Source organism: Neoarius graeffei, chromosome 17, assembly GCF_027579695.1.
Source record: "Neoarius graeffei isolate fNeoGra1 chromosome 17, fNeoGra1.pri, whole genome shotgun sequence".
NCBI classification, from domain to species: Eukaryota; Metazoa; Chordata; class Actinopteri; order Siluriformes; family Ariidae; genus Neoarius; species Neoarius graeffei.
This window is the reverse complement of record NC_083585.1, coordinates 56,936,424-56,954,646: the sequence shown is the minus strand read 5'-3', so window position 1 is coordinate 56,954,646 and position 18,223 is coordinate 56,936,424. Positions and strand designations below refer to the sequence as shown.

General features: G+C 43.0%; 1 protein-coding gene across 1 annotated transcript in view; it reads right to left on the bottom strand.

Moving 5' to 3' along the window:
• Positions 1-18,223, bottom strand: part of nlk2 (nemo-like kinase, type 2) — a 269,767-nt gene that overhangs the window by 76,629 nt on the left and 174,915 nt on the right. Inside the window, exons 4-6 of the mRNA XM_060897765.1 lie at positions 16,311-16,417; positions 8,415-8,500; positions 671-880 (exon numbers count right to left, since the gene is read on the bottom strand). Of these exons, the coding sequence (XP_060753748.1) occupies positions 671-880; positions 8,415-8,500; positions 16,311-16,417 (403 nt within the window). The remainder of the gene's footprint in view (positions 1-670; positions 881-8,414; positions 8,501-16,310; positions 16,418-18,223) is intronic.

The window sequence follows — 18,223 nt, the reverse complement described above, 5'->3', positions numbered from 1 at the left end:
ATTTGATGGTAAGGACGTCTCTTTTTTTTTTCAAGAATTATTATTATTATCGCATTTTTCACAAATTGCGCCTGTCATTTCACCAGTTTGTTTACATTCTAAGCAGAAATGATTTTGTTGGATGTTTTGTGTAAACTTTTTATTTGTCGAATTTGCAAAAAAATAAAAATGCTCTGTTTCTCAAAATCCAGTCAATGTGGATAAAATAACAGTTATTCCACTCAATCTCGTCGTACATGGTTTATAGACAACTCGGTGCTACGCGCCTCGTCGGCTATCCGCTCATGTACGACTCGATTTCGTGGAATAACTGTTTATATAGTAAATAATAAAAATACATTAAATAGCCCTTTTCTACAACTGCAGTAATCTATACATATTATATCAAGAACCGCTCAACTAAGTAAAGAGAAACGACATCCACTATTACTTTAAGACATGAAGAAGTGTCTTTTAGTTAATAAAAATAAAGAAAAAACACTGAATTAGACGGCGTGTCCACACTTTTGACTGGTACTCTATGTGGTCGTATTGCACAACACGTGAGAGCTAAAATGCAAAGTACATCAACTTTGAGGAACTCAGAAGAAGCAATATGGAGCAGACTGCAGTTTATAAAATACATTTTGACTGGTTAATTACTGAGATCTCTCTCTCAGTAAGGGTGTACCTGCTGGATGGGGCTCTGGGCCTGGAAGAGGATGCGTCGACCCAGCAGCTCGGCGAAGATGCAGCCCACAGACCAGATGTCGATGGCGTTGGAGTAATGGCGGCTTCCCATGAGGATCTCGGGGGCGCGGTAGTACTGCGTCACCACTTCCTGGGTCATGTGACGCGACTCATCAGGCTCCTCCACCCGAGCAAGACCGAAGTCACAGATCTGTGGTGGAAAGTATTTGTTTTGGATTATTTAGCAAGCCAGAGGTGACGGGGGACGACACCTCCGCTCTCTGAGGTGACATGAGGAGAAAAGTGAGAGGAAGTAGTAGAGACCGGGACTGAGCAAGGAAACAATACGAGATCTGAAATGACATTTTAGCCACCAAAAATTTCACCTAAAAATGGCCAAACTGGAAAATTTCATTTACCGCTTAGTAAAAATGCAAACTCCAGAACATTCCACCTGATGACTTCTTCACTTTAAAGCATAAAATCTTCATCAGTCGCAAAACATAGTGTACAGTATACAATAAATATATATTTTTGCGTGATATTATGCTTGCATTTGAATTTATGAATTGATTTGAGTCATGTTCTCAAGTATTTTTTAATCATGCATTAAGTAATGAATGCTTTTAATTAGCACTTTTCAATTTTCACATACATTATTACAATTTAAGTGACAGCGCAAAAAAGTTCAAGTGCTTGCTGGCTCTCAGGTTCTGTCCAGTGAATTCAGAGTTTTAAAGATGACCAATGATGCCCCTTTTCCTCAAGGCGACGCAGTTCCCTGAGGTCTTAATGAACCGTCCGCGACATGCTTTGGTCAAAATACCACAAGGATAAAACACCACAGCTCCTTCTCCCCCTGTCTAAACATCTCATCTCATCTCATTATCTCTAGCCGCTTTATCCTGTTCTACAGGGTCGCAGGCAAGCTGGAGCCTGTCCCAGCTGACTACGGGTGAAAGGCGGGGTACACCCTGGACAAGTCGCCAGGTCATCACAGGGCTGACACATAGACACAGACAACCATTCACACTCACATTCACACCTACGCTCAATTTAGAGTCACCAGTTAACCTAACCTGCATGTCTTTGGACTGTGGGGGAAACCGGAGCACCCGGAGGAAACCCACGCGGACACGGGGAGAACATGCAAACTCCGCACAGAAAGGCCCTCGCCGGCCACGGGGCTCGAACCCGGACCTTCTTGCTGTGAGGCGACAGCGCTAACCACTACACCACCGTGCCGCCGAATCTCTCAGTCATTTAAAAAAAAAAAAGCAATAATACGATTAAAATCCATAAAATTCTGTTCTTATACATGCCGTATGGTCGCCAGTTTGAAGTCAGCATGCGGAGTTAAGATCCAAAATGGTGGAAAAGTGTCAATCGCCAGTTCTGTTAACGGATTGCTTGAGTTGACGATGACTGACAGAGTAGACACTTGAAATGGATTATAGAATGGGCCGCATACCGGGGCGGATCGCTACCGGACGTGACGTCTCTTGCAAACAAAGAATGACAGGAAAACAATCAGCTTTTGGAAACTAAAGGTAACTCAGCCTGTATCATAATACCCCGTCACTGAACTATTTTACGAATGACAGATTATAAATAAAGAGTGTTTCTTCTTGTGGCATTCTGTAATAAACAGCACCATCATTACACACTTACATGACACACTCAAACAAATAAAGCCTCTTAATAGTAGGCGTATCAGACGCTCGCTGGCCGCGCTGTGAAAATTGCCCATGCAGACGCTCATCTAAGTTTCCAAACCTGTCATTGCTTAACTCTTGAATATTTTCTATCGTGAATACTCTCACTAAAAAGCTTATAATCTCTGCTTTACAAATAAATGTATCTGTTTAAGATCTGTTCAGTACTTTGGGAGTAACGGCGGGTTGAAGTCGGTACAACAAAGTAAAAACTCTGCTCGCGGGACGTCGGGAAACTGCCGGTGCTTTTCTTTTTGAGTCACGGGAAAGCACTCAGGCTCTCTCTCTCTCTCTCTCTCTCTCTCGCTTCTGATCGGTTTCCCACTGGATTACTCATGGATATCAATCAGATCGCTTTTATAGGGATGTTCTCTCGCTCTCACTGTTTCTGATGAAGGATTCAGCAAAATTTTCCGTCTGCTAGTTTTGATGTTATGATTCACGGGAGACTTTAAAGTGAGTTTTCATAGCTTTACCTACTTGTTTTTTTTTTTTTCAAATCAAACTGATTCCTGTAAATAAATAACTATTGTAGAATATAACGAGTTGTTTAGATGAAAAGTATTGAGATCTTAGTGGTCAGAATGAGATTTTAATAAACCAGAAGTCAGAAACGCGAGTGTCAATTTCAGCTCAGTGAATGTGAATTGTTTATTGGATGTGGATCAGACAGTTTTTTCGAGGTTCGCCTTGAAAGCTGTGAATATTAATCGAAATAATCATTTATATTCTTTCATATAAACACTAGTAGGCCCTACGGAGAAATACAAAGGCCTACAGGGCACAAAGAGGGGATCAGAAATAATATTTTATTACTTTATTATTGATTTAACATTTTACTGAATTAGCATAACATAATTAATACTAATTAAATACTGATTTGCATAATATCTTGAAAAATATCGTTTTGGACCATGTGATCCTCAGACAGAATATTACGGCGGTTTTTGAAAAATTAAGCCGTTTCGTCAATCTTTGATTTGTAATATCTCAAGAACGGATAAGCATATTTTAATTCTGTCAAAAGTATGTTGATCTGCCTTCAATTCTGAATTTAATGAGAGCAGTTTCAAGCAATTTGGATTGAATTAAAAATTTCACCTGATATGCCGACTTAATGCAAGAAAAAAAAAAAGAAAGAAATCATCATTTTTAGCTTTGGCTAAAAATAGATTGTCGGACAGGAGGACAAGAAGTCGTAAAGGAGAAGAAAGAGGGAGATTAATATACAGCAAAGCAAAAAAAGCTCCCAATTAATCATGACGAGCAGCTCTCTATCGCTTTAAGGCCCGTCACATGATAACAGAAAGAGAGATTTTCGGCGTGAGATGTCGATCAGCTCTCAAAGTGGAATGTCGAATGAAGAAAATCAATGAGCTGAGCGAGCCAGCATGCTGAAATGACAATCTGTACTGAGAAGCACATGTTGAGACTTACACACACACACACACACACACACACACACACACACACACACACACACACACACACACACACAAAAGACACTAAAAGGTTCAGCGTAACCTGCAGAGGGCCAATCAGACATGGATGAGGATGTCTCTGAAGAACAGCAGTTCAGCGGGTGCTAAAAGTAGGAAAAATGTTTTTTCTTTCCGGAAATGGAGCTTAAAGGATAAATGAGCTAATGCATGTTAAATAATTCTCCATCGGCAGCCTGAGAGCTTCATCTATTCCATATTTTGCCTTGAGGACATTTCTCTAGCTGCATGACCCACACACACACACAGCTTTAGTAGCTCTCTGCCTTCGGGCTCAGGAATAAAGATTTATGCTGGGACTCAAGCACATAAATCAATCCCGAAGCAGCCATGACCTCGTGCAGCCTCATGTTTCTGTGTGTGTTAGCATTTGATCTAAAAATATAAGACCTGAATTACTGTCACCCTCGTACATTACAGGAATACAGTAATACAAATACACCACTACTGTGCATTTACGTTAGAGAACTCGCCATACTGCGCTACGTTCACACTGCAGGCTGAAGTGACTCAAATCCGATCTTTTCGCCCATATGTGACCTGTATCCGATCTTTTATTGACAATATGAACGACACAGATCCGATTTTTTCAAATCCGACCCAGGCCGTTTGGATATGTGGTGCTAATTCCGATCCCTATCCGCTCTTTTCATATGCGACTTCAGTCTGAACCGCCAGGTCGCATTCATCCGACTTACACGTCATCAACAAGCCACAAACGTCACTATTCTGCGCTGAAGTAGGCGGCGGGTCTCTCAAAAAAGTTACAACATGGCGCATAATCACGGGCGCAGATAGAGGGTGGGACGAGTCATATTTAAATTCACCTCGTTCGGTCCCCCCACTTATAGGGAGGAAAAAACGTCTATGCTGTCTTTCTTTGCATAAGGCAAACCTCACGGAAAAATCAAAAGACTAATTACCATTCGGTTTATTGAGGTGCACAGCAGTGTATACATAGTTGCAACAACTCACATAAAACAAAGACTGATATTCGGTTGGCTGAGCTGCGCAGACTGCACAGGTTGCGAGCTCGAGCTTGGTTGCTATGGTTACTAACAACAAGTTTGACAGGCATATCGGGGTTGGGGTTGGTTTGCTGGCAGCTTTGTCCCCCCCAGTTTTTTGTCCCCCCCCCAGTTCAAAAAACGTATCTGCGCCCCTGCGCATGACATCAATGCGAGGGACGCTTCGGGCTGTGAAGGTTCAGAATCTTCTCAATGGAAGGACGCAGAGGTTAGGGAGCTGATTTCCATTTGGGGGGATGCAGCTATTCAAGCTAGATTGGATGGGTCATACCGCAACCGGGCGGTTTTACTTCCGTAAACACTGGCCATGCTCACTGCGTGTGAAGTCGTCGTATCCTGCAGTGCGCATGCGGAACACTTTTAGGTCGCTTTTCGTTCATACTGAGGATCACATACAAGTTGCATATATTTGTTAATGTGAACGACCTCACAAAAAAATCGGATTTCACAAAAAAATCGGAATTGAGCATTAAGCCTTGCAGTGTGAACGTAGCGTTAGAGATCAAAATAAAGGGAACACGCACTAACAGAGCGCTGAGGGCAACGTTTAAAGCTAGACGCCCTTTGAATTTCATAAAATCAGTGAAATTTAGTTCCGTCTGAAATGTGGTCATTGTGATGTTTACTTCTGTAATATCTCACAAAATATCAGGCCATTCTGTGGCTGGGAAGTTATTTAATTTGAGGGGATTCCTGAGCAAATAATGTGCATGAAACATAATTCCTCACTTCGGCCGTCAGACTTCTGTCGCATGTCCCAGACCCGGTGAAATGCAACCGAATTGTCTTGGCCAGCCCTAAGGGTCCCATCTGCATCTCATCATTGCTGAGGAGTGTGCTCCCATCACCCAATCAAGCATCCAGCCAGAGCAGGTCATGATATATTTTTTACCATATTAACATGCCATTGTTGTGTGTTATGCCTGATGTAAAGACTCTCGTCTCTGCGAGCCTACCACACAGATTTAATACTTGTCATTTTTAGGGCATACCTAACAACGTGTGTTTTCTTTCTCTCTCTTCCCCCCCAATCTGTCCCTCTGAGTTACATGTTGGTCCTGGGATTGAAATGCTGACCTCTTCTGCCCCTCGGACCTGCTTGATCCATCCTGGTGCCCTGTGTCTGGTCGGGGTCTGGTCTTATCGCACCGCTCCTGTGAAGGACGGCCCCATGAGGACAGTTGAGGGTTATACCTGGAGGACGCTCTGGACTCTTACAGTAACGCTTTCATGGCTGAGGACTACAGTTGTCTTGCTAACTTTAGGACTGCAGTTATCATGAATCAATTTTGCACTCAAGTTTCCATCAATGAAGAGTTATAACATCAACGAAACTGTCCTCATGTTAAAACTGTTAATATTACAGTCAGGCTGTCTGTTGTTGCCCAAATGAGGATGGGTTCCCTTTTGAGTCTGGTTCCTCTCGAGGTTTCTTCCTCATGTCGTCTGAGGGAGTTTTTCCTTGCCACCGTCGCCACAGGCTTGCTCATTGGGGATAGATTAGGGATAAAATTAGCTCATGTTTTAAGTCGTTCAAATTCTGTAAAGCTGCTTTGCGACAATGTTTATTGTTAAAAGCGCTATACAAATAAACTTGACTTGACTTGACTTCGCGCAGTCAAGCAGACAGAGGAAGTCCGTGTGTGTGTGCGTGCATGCGCAGGTTTACCTTTGAGCGTGCACTGACAGTTCCATCATTCTGATGCTAAACGAACAGCTGTCTGAGGTGCTCGCTGACCGCCGATATTTATTAGTTTGGTCCTGCGTTTCCTTTCCTTCATATATAACATAACGTCTTTTCTTCTTCTCGCTTTCTTTCCGTTACTGTAGTCGCTCTTTCACGTTTCATTCGCACACTCACGTCCTCCATTTTTCTCTCCTGTTTCAAATTTGTATCCCACAATGCCTTGCGCGAACAGGGAAAGCCCACCACGGGACGTGGTGCATGACGTAGTATCTTGTATTGGGTCATGGTGAAGCAGGAAAAAATAGCAGAGAATTTAGGGCCACGTGGCTCTAAATTCATTAATTGTTCTATTAAAAAAATAAATAAATAAAATCGGAAGTCTGATTCAAATTCAGTAGCTTTCGGTCCACTAAAGAAAAATAATTAGGTGTCGGGGAAAATTCTTTTTATGACCTCAGCTCATTATCTCTAGCCGCTTTATCCTGTTCTACAGGGTCGCAGGCAAGCTGGAGCCTATCCCAGCTGACTACGGGCGAAAGGCGGGGTACACCCTGGACAAGTCGCCAGGTCATCACAGGGCTGACACATAGACACAGACAACCATTCACACTCACATCCACACCTACGGTCAATTTAGAGTCACCAGTTAACCTGACCTGGTTAACTGGTGGAGGTGGCCGGGGAGAGGGAAGTCTGGGCTGCTCTGCTTAGGCTGCTACCCCCGCGACCCGGATAAGCGGTAGAAGATGGATGGATGGATATTATGAAAAACTGACTTTTTCATACTTGTGCACATACATTTGGGTATCTAGAGTGTCTACCAACCCACAATCTCTGAAATAAGACGCCCAGTCAGTTTCTTTTACGTTACCCGTTTCAAAAAACACAAGCTTCAACAAGCCGTTCAGATTCAGCTACAGTTTGTCACAAGCAGAGCTCATTAAAATAATCCCGCCCCCTCATCTTCTGAGTATCTCCACTCATGGCGTGAGAACTGCCTTTGTGAATGAATGTTCATGAGGAAAGTGCGACCTGATTGGCTGGCAGAAGTGGGGGTGCGGCGAGCAGTGGCTCATTATCATTTAAAGGAACAGGCCGCTCCTCAAATCAGCTGTTTTGAACAGGGCTGTTTAGAAGGAGCTGTGGTGTTTTATCCTTGTGGTATTTCAACCAAACCGTGTCACAGACGTTTCATTAAGACCTCAGAGAACCGTGTCAACTTGCGGAAAAGGGGTATCTTAGGTCACCTTTAAAACTCTGAATTCACTCTTTTTGTATAGACGGGAAAAATTTATGTTTATGTTTTTTTCATACTGTATTAGTGACCTAGTATGAGGGTGTGTTTATTAATAGAGACTTGGAGGCATAGGAACAAGTTTGCATTTTAATTTCACTTTGTTTGATAATTACACCTTCATGGTAACGTGTCAGAACATGATCCATGCCGCATTGGTTTGGTGTCCACTGCTCCGGCACGACAAACCACACTGCAAATGGATAATTGGTGTTTTTTTATTTTTATTTCACCATCTCAACTGTTCAATACGTAGTCTTTAATTTTAACATTATTTTTGAGACATCTCACGAAAAATTTTATGCTGTACTAATGTCACCTTCATGATCACATGTACGTTTTTTTTTTTTAATTTTCATGTGGAGACTTTTTTTTTTTTTTTAAATGAGGAGTAAAAAACCATGCTTCCATAAAGCCGTTCTCTGCTCCCATATGCCAGCGTAAAAATGCTTCAGAAACATCCATATAGTTGCCCGATGAGGCCTGAGTGTATGAATGCTGACGCTGGAGGACGATACTAACCTTGAGCACACAGTTGCTGTTGACGAGAAGGTTGCCAGGTTTGATGTCTCTGTGCAGAATGCCGGCGGAGTGCAGATACTTCAAACCTGAGGACGTGACAACAGAAACAACGGTCAAAAAAAAAAAAAATCCATTAGATATCTGAAGTGCGCATCCTGATGTATGACAAATTAAAGGAAAACCCAGTGGCTCTGTAATGCTTTGGGGGCATTTATTTATTGTGTGCCATGCTTCGACTCGACTCGTCCTCTCAGACTGAAGGAGCACTGCAAATTAAAAAAACAAACAAACAAGAAAACACAAAGTCCTTCTGATTGTTCAGCTTTATCTAATGATGGAAACACTTCGATCAGAATGGGCGTGGCCTCTTCCAGAAAGACTCCGCCCCCATGCTTAGGGCATGATAGCCTACTGAATGTATGATGAGGATAAAAATGATGTCTGAGAGCTAACAGGTTCAAACAGTTGGGAAATTTCCAGCCTTACGTCATGGAACCTGAAAGCAAAGCAGCACAGCCAAAGACTCGTCCCCCAATTATGTGGTACGAGTTAAAACGACCCGCAGGAATCATAACAGGGCAGCCGTTTCTATTTAACTGTCTTTGAGCCAGATCGCTCATGATAATTGGCCTCCAAGAGCCTCATGGATGGCGTGTAATCTCACTCCGCAGAGCTGCAAGAGCGGCACGCTGACAGGATCAGAACAGAGACAGAACAGAGATACAATTATATCTTATGATGACATGCTGCAAATCATATAATACTGTGTGAAGTGTCTATAATATTTAGTCAGTCCATTTAGGCTACGTTCACACTGCAGGCTGAAGTGACTCAAATCCGATCTTTTCGCCCATATGTGACCTGTATCCGATCTTTTATTGACAATATGAGCGACACAGATCCGATTTTTTCAAATCCGACCCAGGCCGTTTGGATATGTGGTCCTAATTCCGATTCCTATCCGCTCTTTTCATATGCGACTTCAGGTTGAACCGCCAGGTCGCATTCATCCGACTTGCACGTCATCAACAAGCCACAAACGTCACTATTCTGCGCTGAAGTAGGCAGCGGGTCTCTCAAAAAAAGTTACAACAACATGGCGCATAATCACGGGCGCAGACAGAGGGTGGGACTCGTCCCACCCAGATTTAAATTCACCTCGTTCGGTCCCCCCCATTTATAGGGAGGAAAAAACGTTTATGCTGTCTTTCTTTGCATAAGGCAAACCTCACGGAAAAATCAAAAGACTAATTACCATTTGGTTTATTGAGGTGCACAGCAGTGTATACATAGTTGCAACAACTCACATAAAACAAAAGAAAGACTGATATTCGGTTGGTTGAGCTGCGCAGACTGCACAGGTTGCGAGCTCGAGCTTGGTTGCTATGGTTACTAACAACAAGTTTGACAGGCATATCGGGGTTGGGGTTGGTTTGCTGGCAGCTTTGTCCCCCCCAGTTCAAAAAACGTATCTGCGCCCCTGCGCATGACATCAATGCGAGGGACGCTTCGGGCTGTGAAGGTTCTGAATCTTCTCAATGGAAGGACGCAGAGGTTAGGGAGCTGATTTCCATTTGGGGGGATGCAGCTATTCAAGCTAGATTGGATGGGTCATACCGCAACCGGGCGGTTTTACTTCCGTAAACACTGGCCATGCTCACTGCGTGTGACGTCGTCGTATCCTGCAATGCGCATGCGGAACACTTTTAGGTCGCTTTTCGTTCATACTGAGGATCACATACAAGTCGCATATATTTGTTAATGTGAACGACCTCACAAAAAAATCGGATTTCACAAAAAAATCGGAATTGAGCATTAAGCCTTGCAGTGTGAACGTAGCGTTAGTGTGCAGAATGTGGTTTGGGATGCAGCCCTGAAATCTGACTGGTACCAAATCTGCTAAAGAGAAAATCCTAGCAGCAGGAAGACAGAATTTTTTAAAACAAAAGTACATATTTGTTAAACCTGGACTGTACGAGCTGCCAAGAAACCACCTTTTCTTTCCTAATACTGTTCCTGAAACCCTCAGTGTCAGCTGATATCAACATCACACTGTTTCCTTTAAAAACTACCAAGCGTTCAATTTCTATCTATCTATCTATCTATCTATCTATCTATCTATCTATCTATCTATCTACAGTGGCATGCAAAAGTTCGGGCGCCCTTGCTGAAAATGTCTGTTACTGTGAATAGTTAAGTGAGCAGAAGATGAATTGATCACCAAAAGGCATAAAGGTAAAGACGACACATTTCTTTTCAGCGTTTTCTGCAAGATTTGTGTCTTATTTTTGTTTTGTACAATTGGAGAGTGAAAAAAAAGAAAAGGAACACCATGCAAAAGTTTGGGCACCCCAATACATTTGAGTTCTCAGGTAACTTTTACCAAGGCTCCAGACCTTAATTAGCTTACTGAGATGTGGCTTGTTCAAATTCTTCGTTAGGAAAGGTCAGATGATGCAGATTTCAAAGCTGTATAAATTCTCTGACTCCTCAAACTTGTCCCTAAAATCAACAGCCATGGGCTCCTCTAAGCAACTCGCTCGCATTCTGAATAATAAAATAATCGATGCTCACAAAGCAGGAGAAGGCTACATGAACGTAGCAAAGTGTTTTCAGGTAGCTGTTTCCTCAGATTGTAATGTTATTAAGAAATGGCAGTTAACAGAAACAGTGGAGATCAAGGTGAGGTCTGGAAGATGAAGAAAACTTTCTGAAAGAACTGCTCGTTGGATTGCTAGAAAGGCAAATAAAAACCCCTGTTTGACTGCAAAAGACCTTCAGAAAGATTTAGCAGACCCTGGAGTGGTGGTGCACTGTTCTACTATGCAGCGACACCTGAACAAATATGACCTTCATGGGAGAGTCATCAGAAGAAAACCGTTCCTGCGTCCGAGCCACAAAATTCAGCGTCTGAAGTTTGCAAATGAACATCTAAATAAGCCTGATGCATTTTGGAAACAAGTCCTGTGGACTGATGAAATCAAAATAGAACTTTTTGGCCACAATGTGCAAAGGTATGTTTGGAGAAAAAAGGGTGCCAAATTCCAGGAAAAGAACACCTCTCCAACTCTGAAGCATGGGTGTGGATCGATCATGCTTTGGGGTTGTGTTGCAGCCAGTGGCACAGGGCACATTTCATTGGTCGAGGGAAGCATGGATTCGAATAAATACCAGCAAATTCTGGAAGCAAACATCACACCATCTGTAAAAACGTTGAAGTTAAAAAGAGGATGGGTCCTACAATAAGACGATGATCCAAAAGACACCTCAAAATCTACAATGGAATACCTCAAGAGGCACAAGCTGAAGGTTTTGCCCTGGCCCTCACAGTCCCCGACCTAAACATCATTGAAAATCTGTGGATAGATCTCAAAAGAGCAGTGCATGCAAGACAGCCCAGGAAACTTGTAGAACTGGAAGCCTTTTGGAAGGACGAATGTGTGAAAATCCCCGAGGTAAGAACTGAAAGATTATTAGCCGGCTACAAAAAGTGTTTACAACTGTGATAGTTGCCAAAGCGGGTGTTACTAGGTACTAACCATGCAGGGTGCCCAAACTTTTGCTTCAGGCCCTTTTCATTTTTTGTCATTTTGAAAATGTAAAAGATGAAAATAAAAAATTGTTTTTGCTTAAAATATAAAGGGAATGAGTCATCTTTAACTTTATGCCTTTTGGCGATCGTTTCATGTTCAACTTGCTTAACTGTTCACAGTAACAGCAATTTTGACTAGGGGTGCCCAAACTTTTGCAGACCACTCTATCTATCTATCTAGCTAGCTAGCTAGCTAGCTAAAGATATCTATCTCATTATCTCTAGCCGCTTTATCCTGTTCTACAGGGTCGCAGGCAAGCTGGAGCCTATCCCAGCTGACTACGGGCGAAAGGCGGGGTACACCCTGGACAAGTCGCCAGGTCATCACAGGGCTGACACATAGACACAGACAACCATTCACACTCACATTCACACCTACGGTCAATTTAGAGTCACCAGTTAACCTAACCTGCATGTCTTTGGACTGTGGGGGAAACCGGAGCACCCAGAGGAAACCCACGCGGACACGGGGAGAACATGCAAACTCCGCACAGAAAGGCCCTCGCCGGCCCTGGGGCTCGAACCCAGGACCTTCTTGCTGTGAGGCGACAGCGCTAACCACTACACCACCGTGCCACCCCTTTACAAATATATATTTGTTAATACCAGCTGGCACCTGGCTTTTGTTGATATATATATATATATATATCCACATTCACTGGATATGAGCAATCTCACGCTCTGATTGGCTACTCTACTACTCGCCTATAGACCCTTCCCACGTGACATCACGACAAACGCGGCCGCCATTTTGGACATGAACTACCAGTAGTCTACCACAGCCAACAACGAGGAACGACGGCGAAGCATTGAAAGGAATATAGCCATCAAAGAAAGTTTTTACTTTCAGCAAGACTTCCATCATGCCATTATATTGTTGTGCACCTGGATGTAGTAACCGTCAACACACAAGGCAAGATTTATCATTTTATCGGATCCCGACAGATGCTGACCGACGGAGAAGATGGATGGTCTCTAAAATATTGGCAAAATGATGTTTATTGACATAGTAATCGTGTGTAATGGGAAGCATTTGCATATCCGAAGTGTTGTGTTTACATCAAAGATAAAATAAACCGATATGACAACGACTGCTGCTGCCAGGTTGGGGACACAAACTAGTAGAAAGGAAGTGTGCCAATAGTGCCAACACACTTCCTTTGTGGTCGATTCTGCTTTAAGGTAAGATGCATTTAATTATTCGTCTGCTGTGGGTTTGGAATCGGTAGCCTGAGCGATTCGTTCATGTTTGTGGTGCCATTTGTTTGTTGACGCGTGTTGAAATGGAAGATTGGTTGTTGACATGATTTCCAGTGATGCTTTGGTGCTGCTGTGGATCAGATGTGTTGAGTAGCCTGACTGTTTTTTTTTCTTGCGTGTGGTATCATTGTTGACGCGAGGTTGTTTTTTGAACATGCCAACGCGGACACGATTTCCCCTGATGAGTTATGACTTCAGACGCGATGCGTGTGTGGAGTCCGCGTGATATGTGCGTAAGATAGGCTTCTCATGTGTTTGGAGATCCGCGCTCTGAGACAAGCGCAAGCACCCCCCCCCCCAAGGGAAAAAAGGGACCCCCCGAAAATATCGGCATAGTTCGAACACTGGGTTGGAGAAAGTAATGGCAAATAGTGAGTGCACAAACCATAGAAGGTAAACTGTACACAGCGCCAGGGCAGTGTGATGGTATGTCTACTTTTAGATTGTGTTAGCTTATCAATGAACACACTCGTCACTCGACGAGTTTCACGTCTTTATGACGGATACTTAAATGCGCGTTAGGTATTATTGTTGCAGTCTAAGCAGTCATTGTAGCAGCTAGATTGTAGCAGCGAGAACTGAAACGGTCTGTGCCATAAACCGTTATTTCTTCATGTCCAAAATGGCGGTCGCGTTTACGAAGGTCACATGAGTGAAAAGGGTCTATCAGCTCATATCCTTGACTTGCAAGTGATGTCAAAGCAAAATAGAAACCCGGACGTCGGCCATGTTGGTGGAGATACAAATGCAGGGTCAAGCGACATTCCATACAAAACATAATCATGCGTTCGCAACTCTCTTTGTTTTTCCACTGCTTTAAGCGTTCTTTTAGCGATGCCATATCTTTGTGCTGTATATGGTCATGGTTACAACAGTACTTGTGACCGTAGCACGTTCCGATTTTTTAGAATTCCGTCCGTGATTCGGAAAGAGGGCGAGGAAACTGAGGCCTAGTACAGAGACGAGACGAGCACGGCTGAACAACATCGGCAGGGCTGATCTAACAGAGACTAAAACCAAAACAGCTCGTGTTTGCAGTAATCATTTAATCTCAGGTGAGATTCAAAAGCTTTCTCGATAATATCAGGGAAGAATTTTATTTCGTGTTGCTAGAATTTTGCTATAAAATGAGCGTTCTCTCTTGTCGTGGTTCACTCGGTCGTTGGTATAATTTTAACACTTGTATTACCGTTTCGCTTCTAGGAGCGCCAGCAAAATTATACGATAGAAACAATCCAGACTGGGCGCCCACTCAGAACACGGGCTATGCTTCGTCTAAAGTCGGACTTGATTCTTCGGCAGCCGAACCAGATAGAACGCGATACCTGGGGACTCGATGGTTGGTAGAAGCGTCTTATCTTCAGAATAGTCTGACTTTTTTAAATAATATGGGTCAAAATCACATATCTACCTTCTCTTTGTATCGAATCTTCGCTCGATTGTTCAAATCGTGGTAACACTGAGAAAACTCAGCACTGTTTACAGACACGCTTTCAGCGGCTGCCGTCCTCATTGCTTTGTTTATCCGCCATCATGGTGAACGCTCATGACGTAGCACATTTTGATCACATGGTTGCAAGTCATCTATACTGTCAGTAGAGAAAAACAAAATGGTGGCACTTGTTGCTGAACCAAACAAGGACGAAATAAAAACTCTCCTTGAAAACAAAACTCCCGCAAAAAAAGCAACAAAATATGGAATAAAAGTATTTGATGGTAAGAACATATGCTTTTTAAAAATTTTTCAAGAATTATTATTATTATTATTATTATAGGCGGCACGGTGGTGTAGTGGTTAGCGCTGTCGCCTCACAGCAAGAAGGTCCGGGTTCGAGCCCCGTGGCCGGCGAAGGCCTTTCTGTGCGGAGTTTGCATGTTCTCCCCGTGTCCGCATGGGTTTCCTCCGGGTGCTCCGGTTTCCCCCACAGTCCAAAGACATGCAGGTTAGGTTAACTGGTGACTCTAAATTGACCGTAGGTGTGAATGTGAGTGTGAATGGTTGTCTGTGTCTATGTGTCAGCCCTGTGATGACCTGGCGACTTGTCCAGGGTGTACCCTGCCTTTCGCCCGTAGTCAGCTGGGATAGGCTCCAGCTTGCCTGCGACCCTGTAGAACAGGATAAAGCGGCTGCAGATAATGAGATGAGATGAGATGAGATGAGAAATAAATAAATAAATAAATAAATAAATATGCTTGGTTTCTCAAAATCCAGTGAATGTGGAGAGAATAAAACAGTTATTCCACTCAATCTTGTCGTACATGGATTAGAGCCGACTCGGTGCTACGTGCCTCATCGGCTATCAGCTCATGTACGACGTGGAATAACTGTTAAATATATATCTTGATCAAGATTCAAAGGCTTTCTGGTCACATGTGCATCAACATCACATCAATATACAAATAAATTATCATCGATATCTTTCATATGTGATCCACCATTTTTTTCCTTCGATATGCAGGATGTAACAGTAAGCAAATAACAAGACAAAAAGTCTGGCATGACGGTTAATTATCAACTAATTACCAGCTTGTCCTTTTTTTTTTTTTACAGATTAAAAAAAATCAGTCACACCTAGTTTTCTTTTTTTGGCTCACAAGACCGATGTACATACCTGAAACAACTTGCACCAAATCGAGTCACTTCTTTTACTGAACTGGCTTTTCTGCTGGACAAGTTTTATTCGCTTTTAGTGTTGGTGTCTCCCATTTCGCTGTCTCACGGGGTGAACGAAAAATTGTAAATCTTCAGGTTAAACTGTACAAATCGGCACCTCTGATTGTGCAAACAGCATCGCACGGCCCACGTTATACGAAATGTTCTTATGCAAGTAAATTCCAAGAGCAATTTTATCCCAGTGGGTGAACTTCCCCAATCCTGTAGCTTTAAGAATCTGTCATACCGTATGTTTCAATCCAGATGAATTATTTATGAGTCCTCTTTGGCTCTTTGGAAGAGAAAGTCTCAATTTGGGGAGTGACTGTGGGTGTGTCTGACTGTGACCCGGACAAATGTGAGCTGGTGTGTGTGTGTGTGTGTTTCTTACCTCGAAGGATCTGGTAGAGAAAGACTTTGACATGGTCGGAGCTGAGGGGCTGTGGAGACACGATGATCTTATGGAGGTCGCTCTGCATCAACTCCGTCACTACGTAGCTACATTAGGAGCTTCATTAAGGAAGAACACAGCTCTTAAACAAGATCAACTCTGAGCTCCTGCTCCCTTACGTATCCCCCCGCCGCTCTCGCTTAGATCAGAATGCAAGCGATTGAAGGAATAAGACACTTATTATGAATGTTGACTTCAACAAATAATTATCCCTGAAACGAGTAAGTAAAGAGCAGTGTCTCTCCTCAGGGATTTCAAACAGCATCCTGGGAAACTGTCATTCTGAAATAGCATTTTGCTTCTTGAAATAGCGTCAAAATCCACGTTATACGTTTCGTAAATACATTCAGTCGGTAAACAGGAAGTCGATGTGCGACAGACCTAAAAATGGTACACACGGTATAGAAGCCCAAGCTGAAGCTCGATACCAAATATCAAGCAGGTGTGATTTGTAGTTGCTGAGAAAAGTGTGAGGAAAATTTTGGAAATCCACGCTATATATGTTTTGTAAATACACTGTCGGTAAACAGGAAGTCGATGTGCGACAGACCTAAAAATGGTACACACGGTATAGAAGCCCAAGCTGAAGCTCGATACCAAATATCAAGCAGGTGTGATTTGTAGTTGCTGAGAAAAGTGTGAGGAAAATTTTGGAAATCCACGCTATATATGTTTTGTAAATACACTGTCGGTAAACAGGAAGTCGACGTGTGACTGACCTGAAAACGGTATACACGGCATAGATACAGGCCCGGCGCCATGGGGGGGCGAAAGGGGGCGTCGCCCCCTCGTGGCTACAGCCCCGCCCCCTCAACGGAGACTCAGATCACTTAATTGTTTTCTTATGAAAATATAATGTATTATAGACGTATTAATTATTTGCATTTTCAAATACGAAATATTAAGTGGTTGCGCATTGCACAAAAATACATTTCACATAAATCACTACTAAAACTGGCACGGTAGAACAAATCTGATTGGTTGTTATGATTTTTACGTTGCAATCGTAGAATTCAACTGTATTAAGGTAGGATTATTTCAAAAAGCCTGAATTTAATATTAACCCTGTTTTAGACATATGTATCAATCCTAACTACTGGGGACTAGTTATTGTGGGTGTGTGTGTGAAATGCTGACACAGCCGCGCGCACACAGACCTGTGATAAGGACAAGGGGCGGGGTCGTGCGGGCGGGCGGGGGTTTTACATGTAGTCTACACTTACAAGTGCACTGTCTCTGCAATATCCTGTAATATGCAGTCAGTTTGCAGGAGTAGTCTTTCCCCTTCCGAATTAAACGAATTCAAGCACAATATTGTGAATCCATTTTCTTTCTTTGTAGGCTAAGTTTATCTCCGTTTATGTTGGTGTATGTGTTCATATATGGTCCGCTTTGTGCGCAAATAGCGTAAGAATGTGTGTCGTTGACGTCACCCCCCATGCAGCGGGGGTGAAAATTCATCACTTCAGAGTGTTTTGTCCCCACACGCCTAAACTGGGATCGCGGATTAAGTGGTTAGCGTTGACTCGGTGCGAGTCAGGAAGGCTATTACTGGTGCAGCCGCGGGGTCTGTTGATTTTTTTTTAAATTATGATTTTGGCCGCCGAGCCAAGTACCTTAGACTTGCATTGACGTTTTGTCTTCATGCCGCGGAGCTATTTGTATGTATTTTAAATGTAAAGGACTTGCCTGTAGGTTTGTATGTGTTGTTTTATGTTTGGCATCTTTCCGGTTGTAACGCGTGTCTGTGAGAAAATTAGAGGGGAGGGTTTGCAGGTGGGCACGGGAGTTGATAAAGCGCAACTGCCCTGGTAATATGCCACATGATTTTCTCGGACTAAAGCAACCTTCGG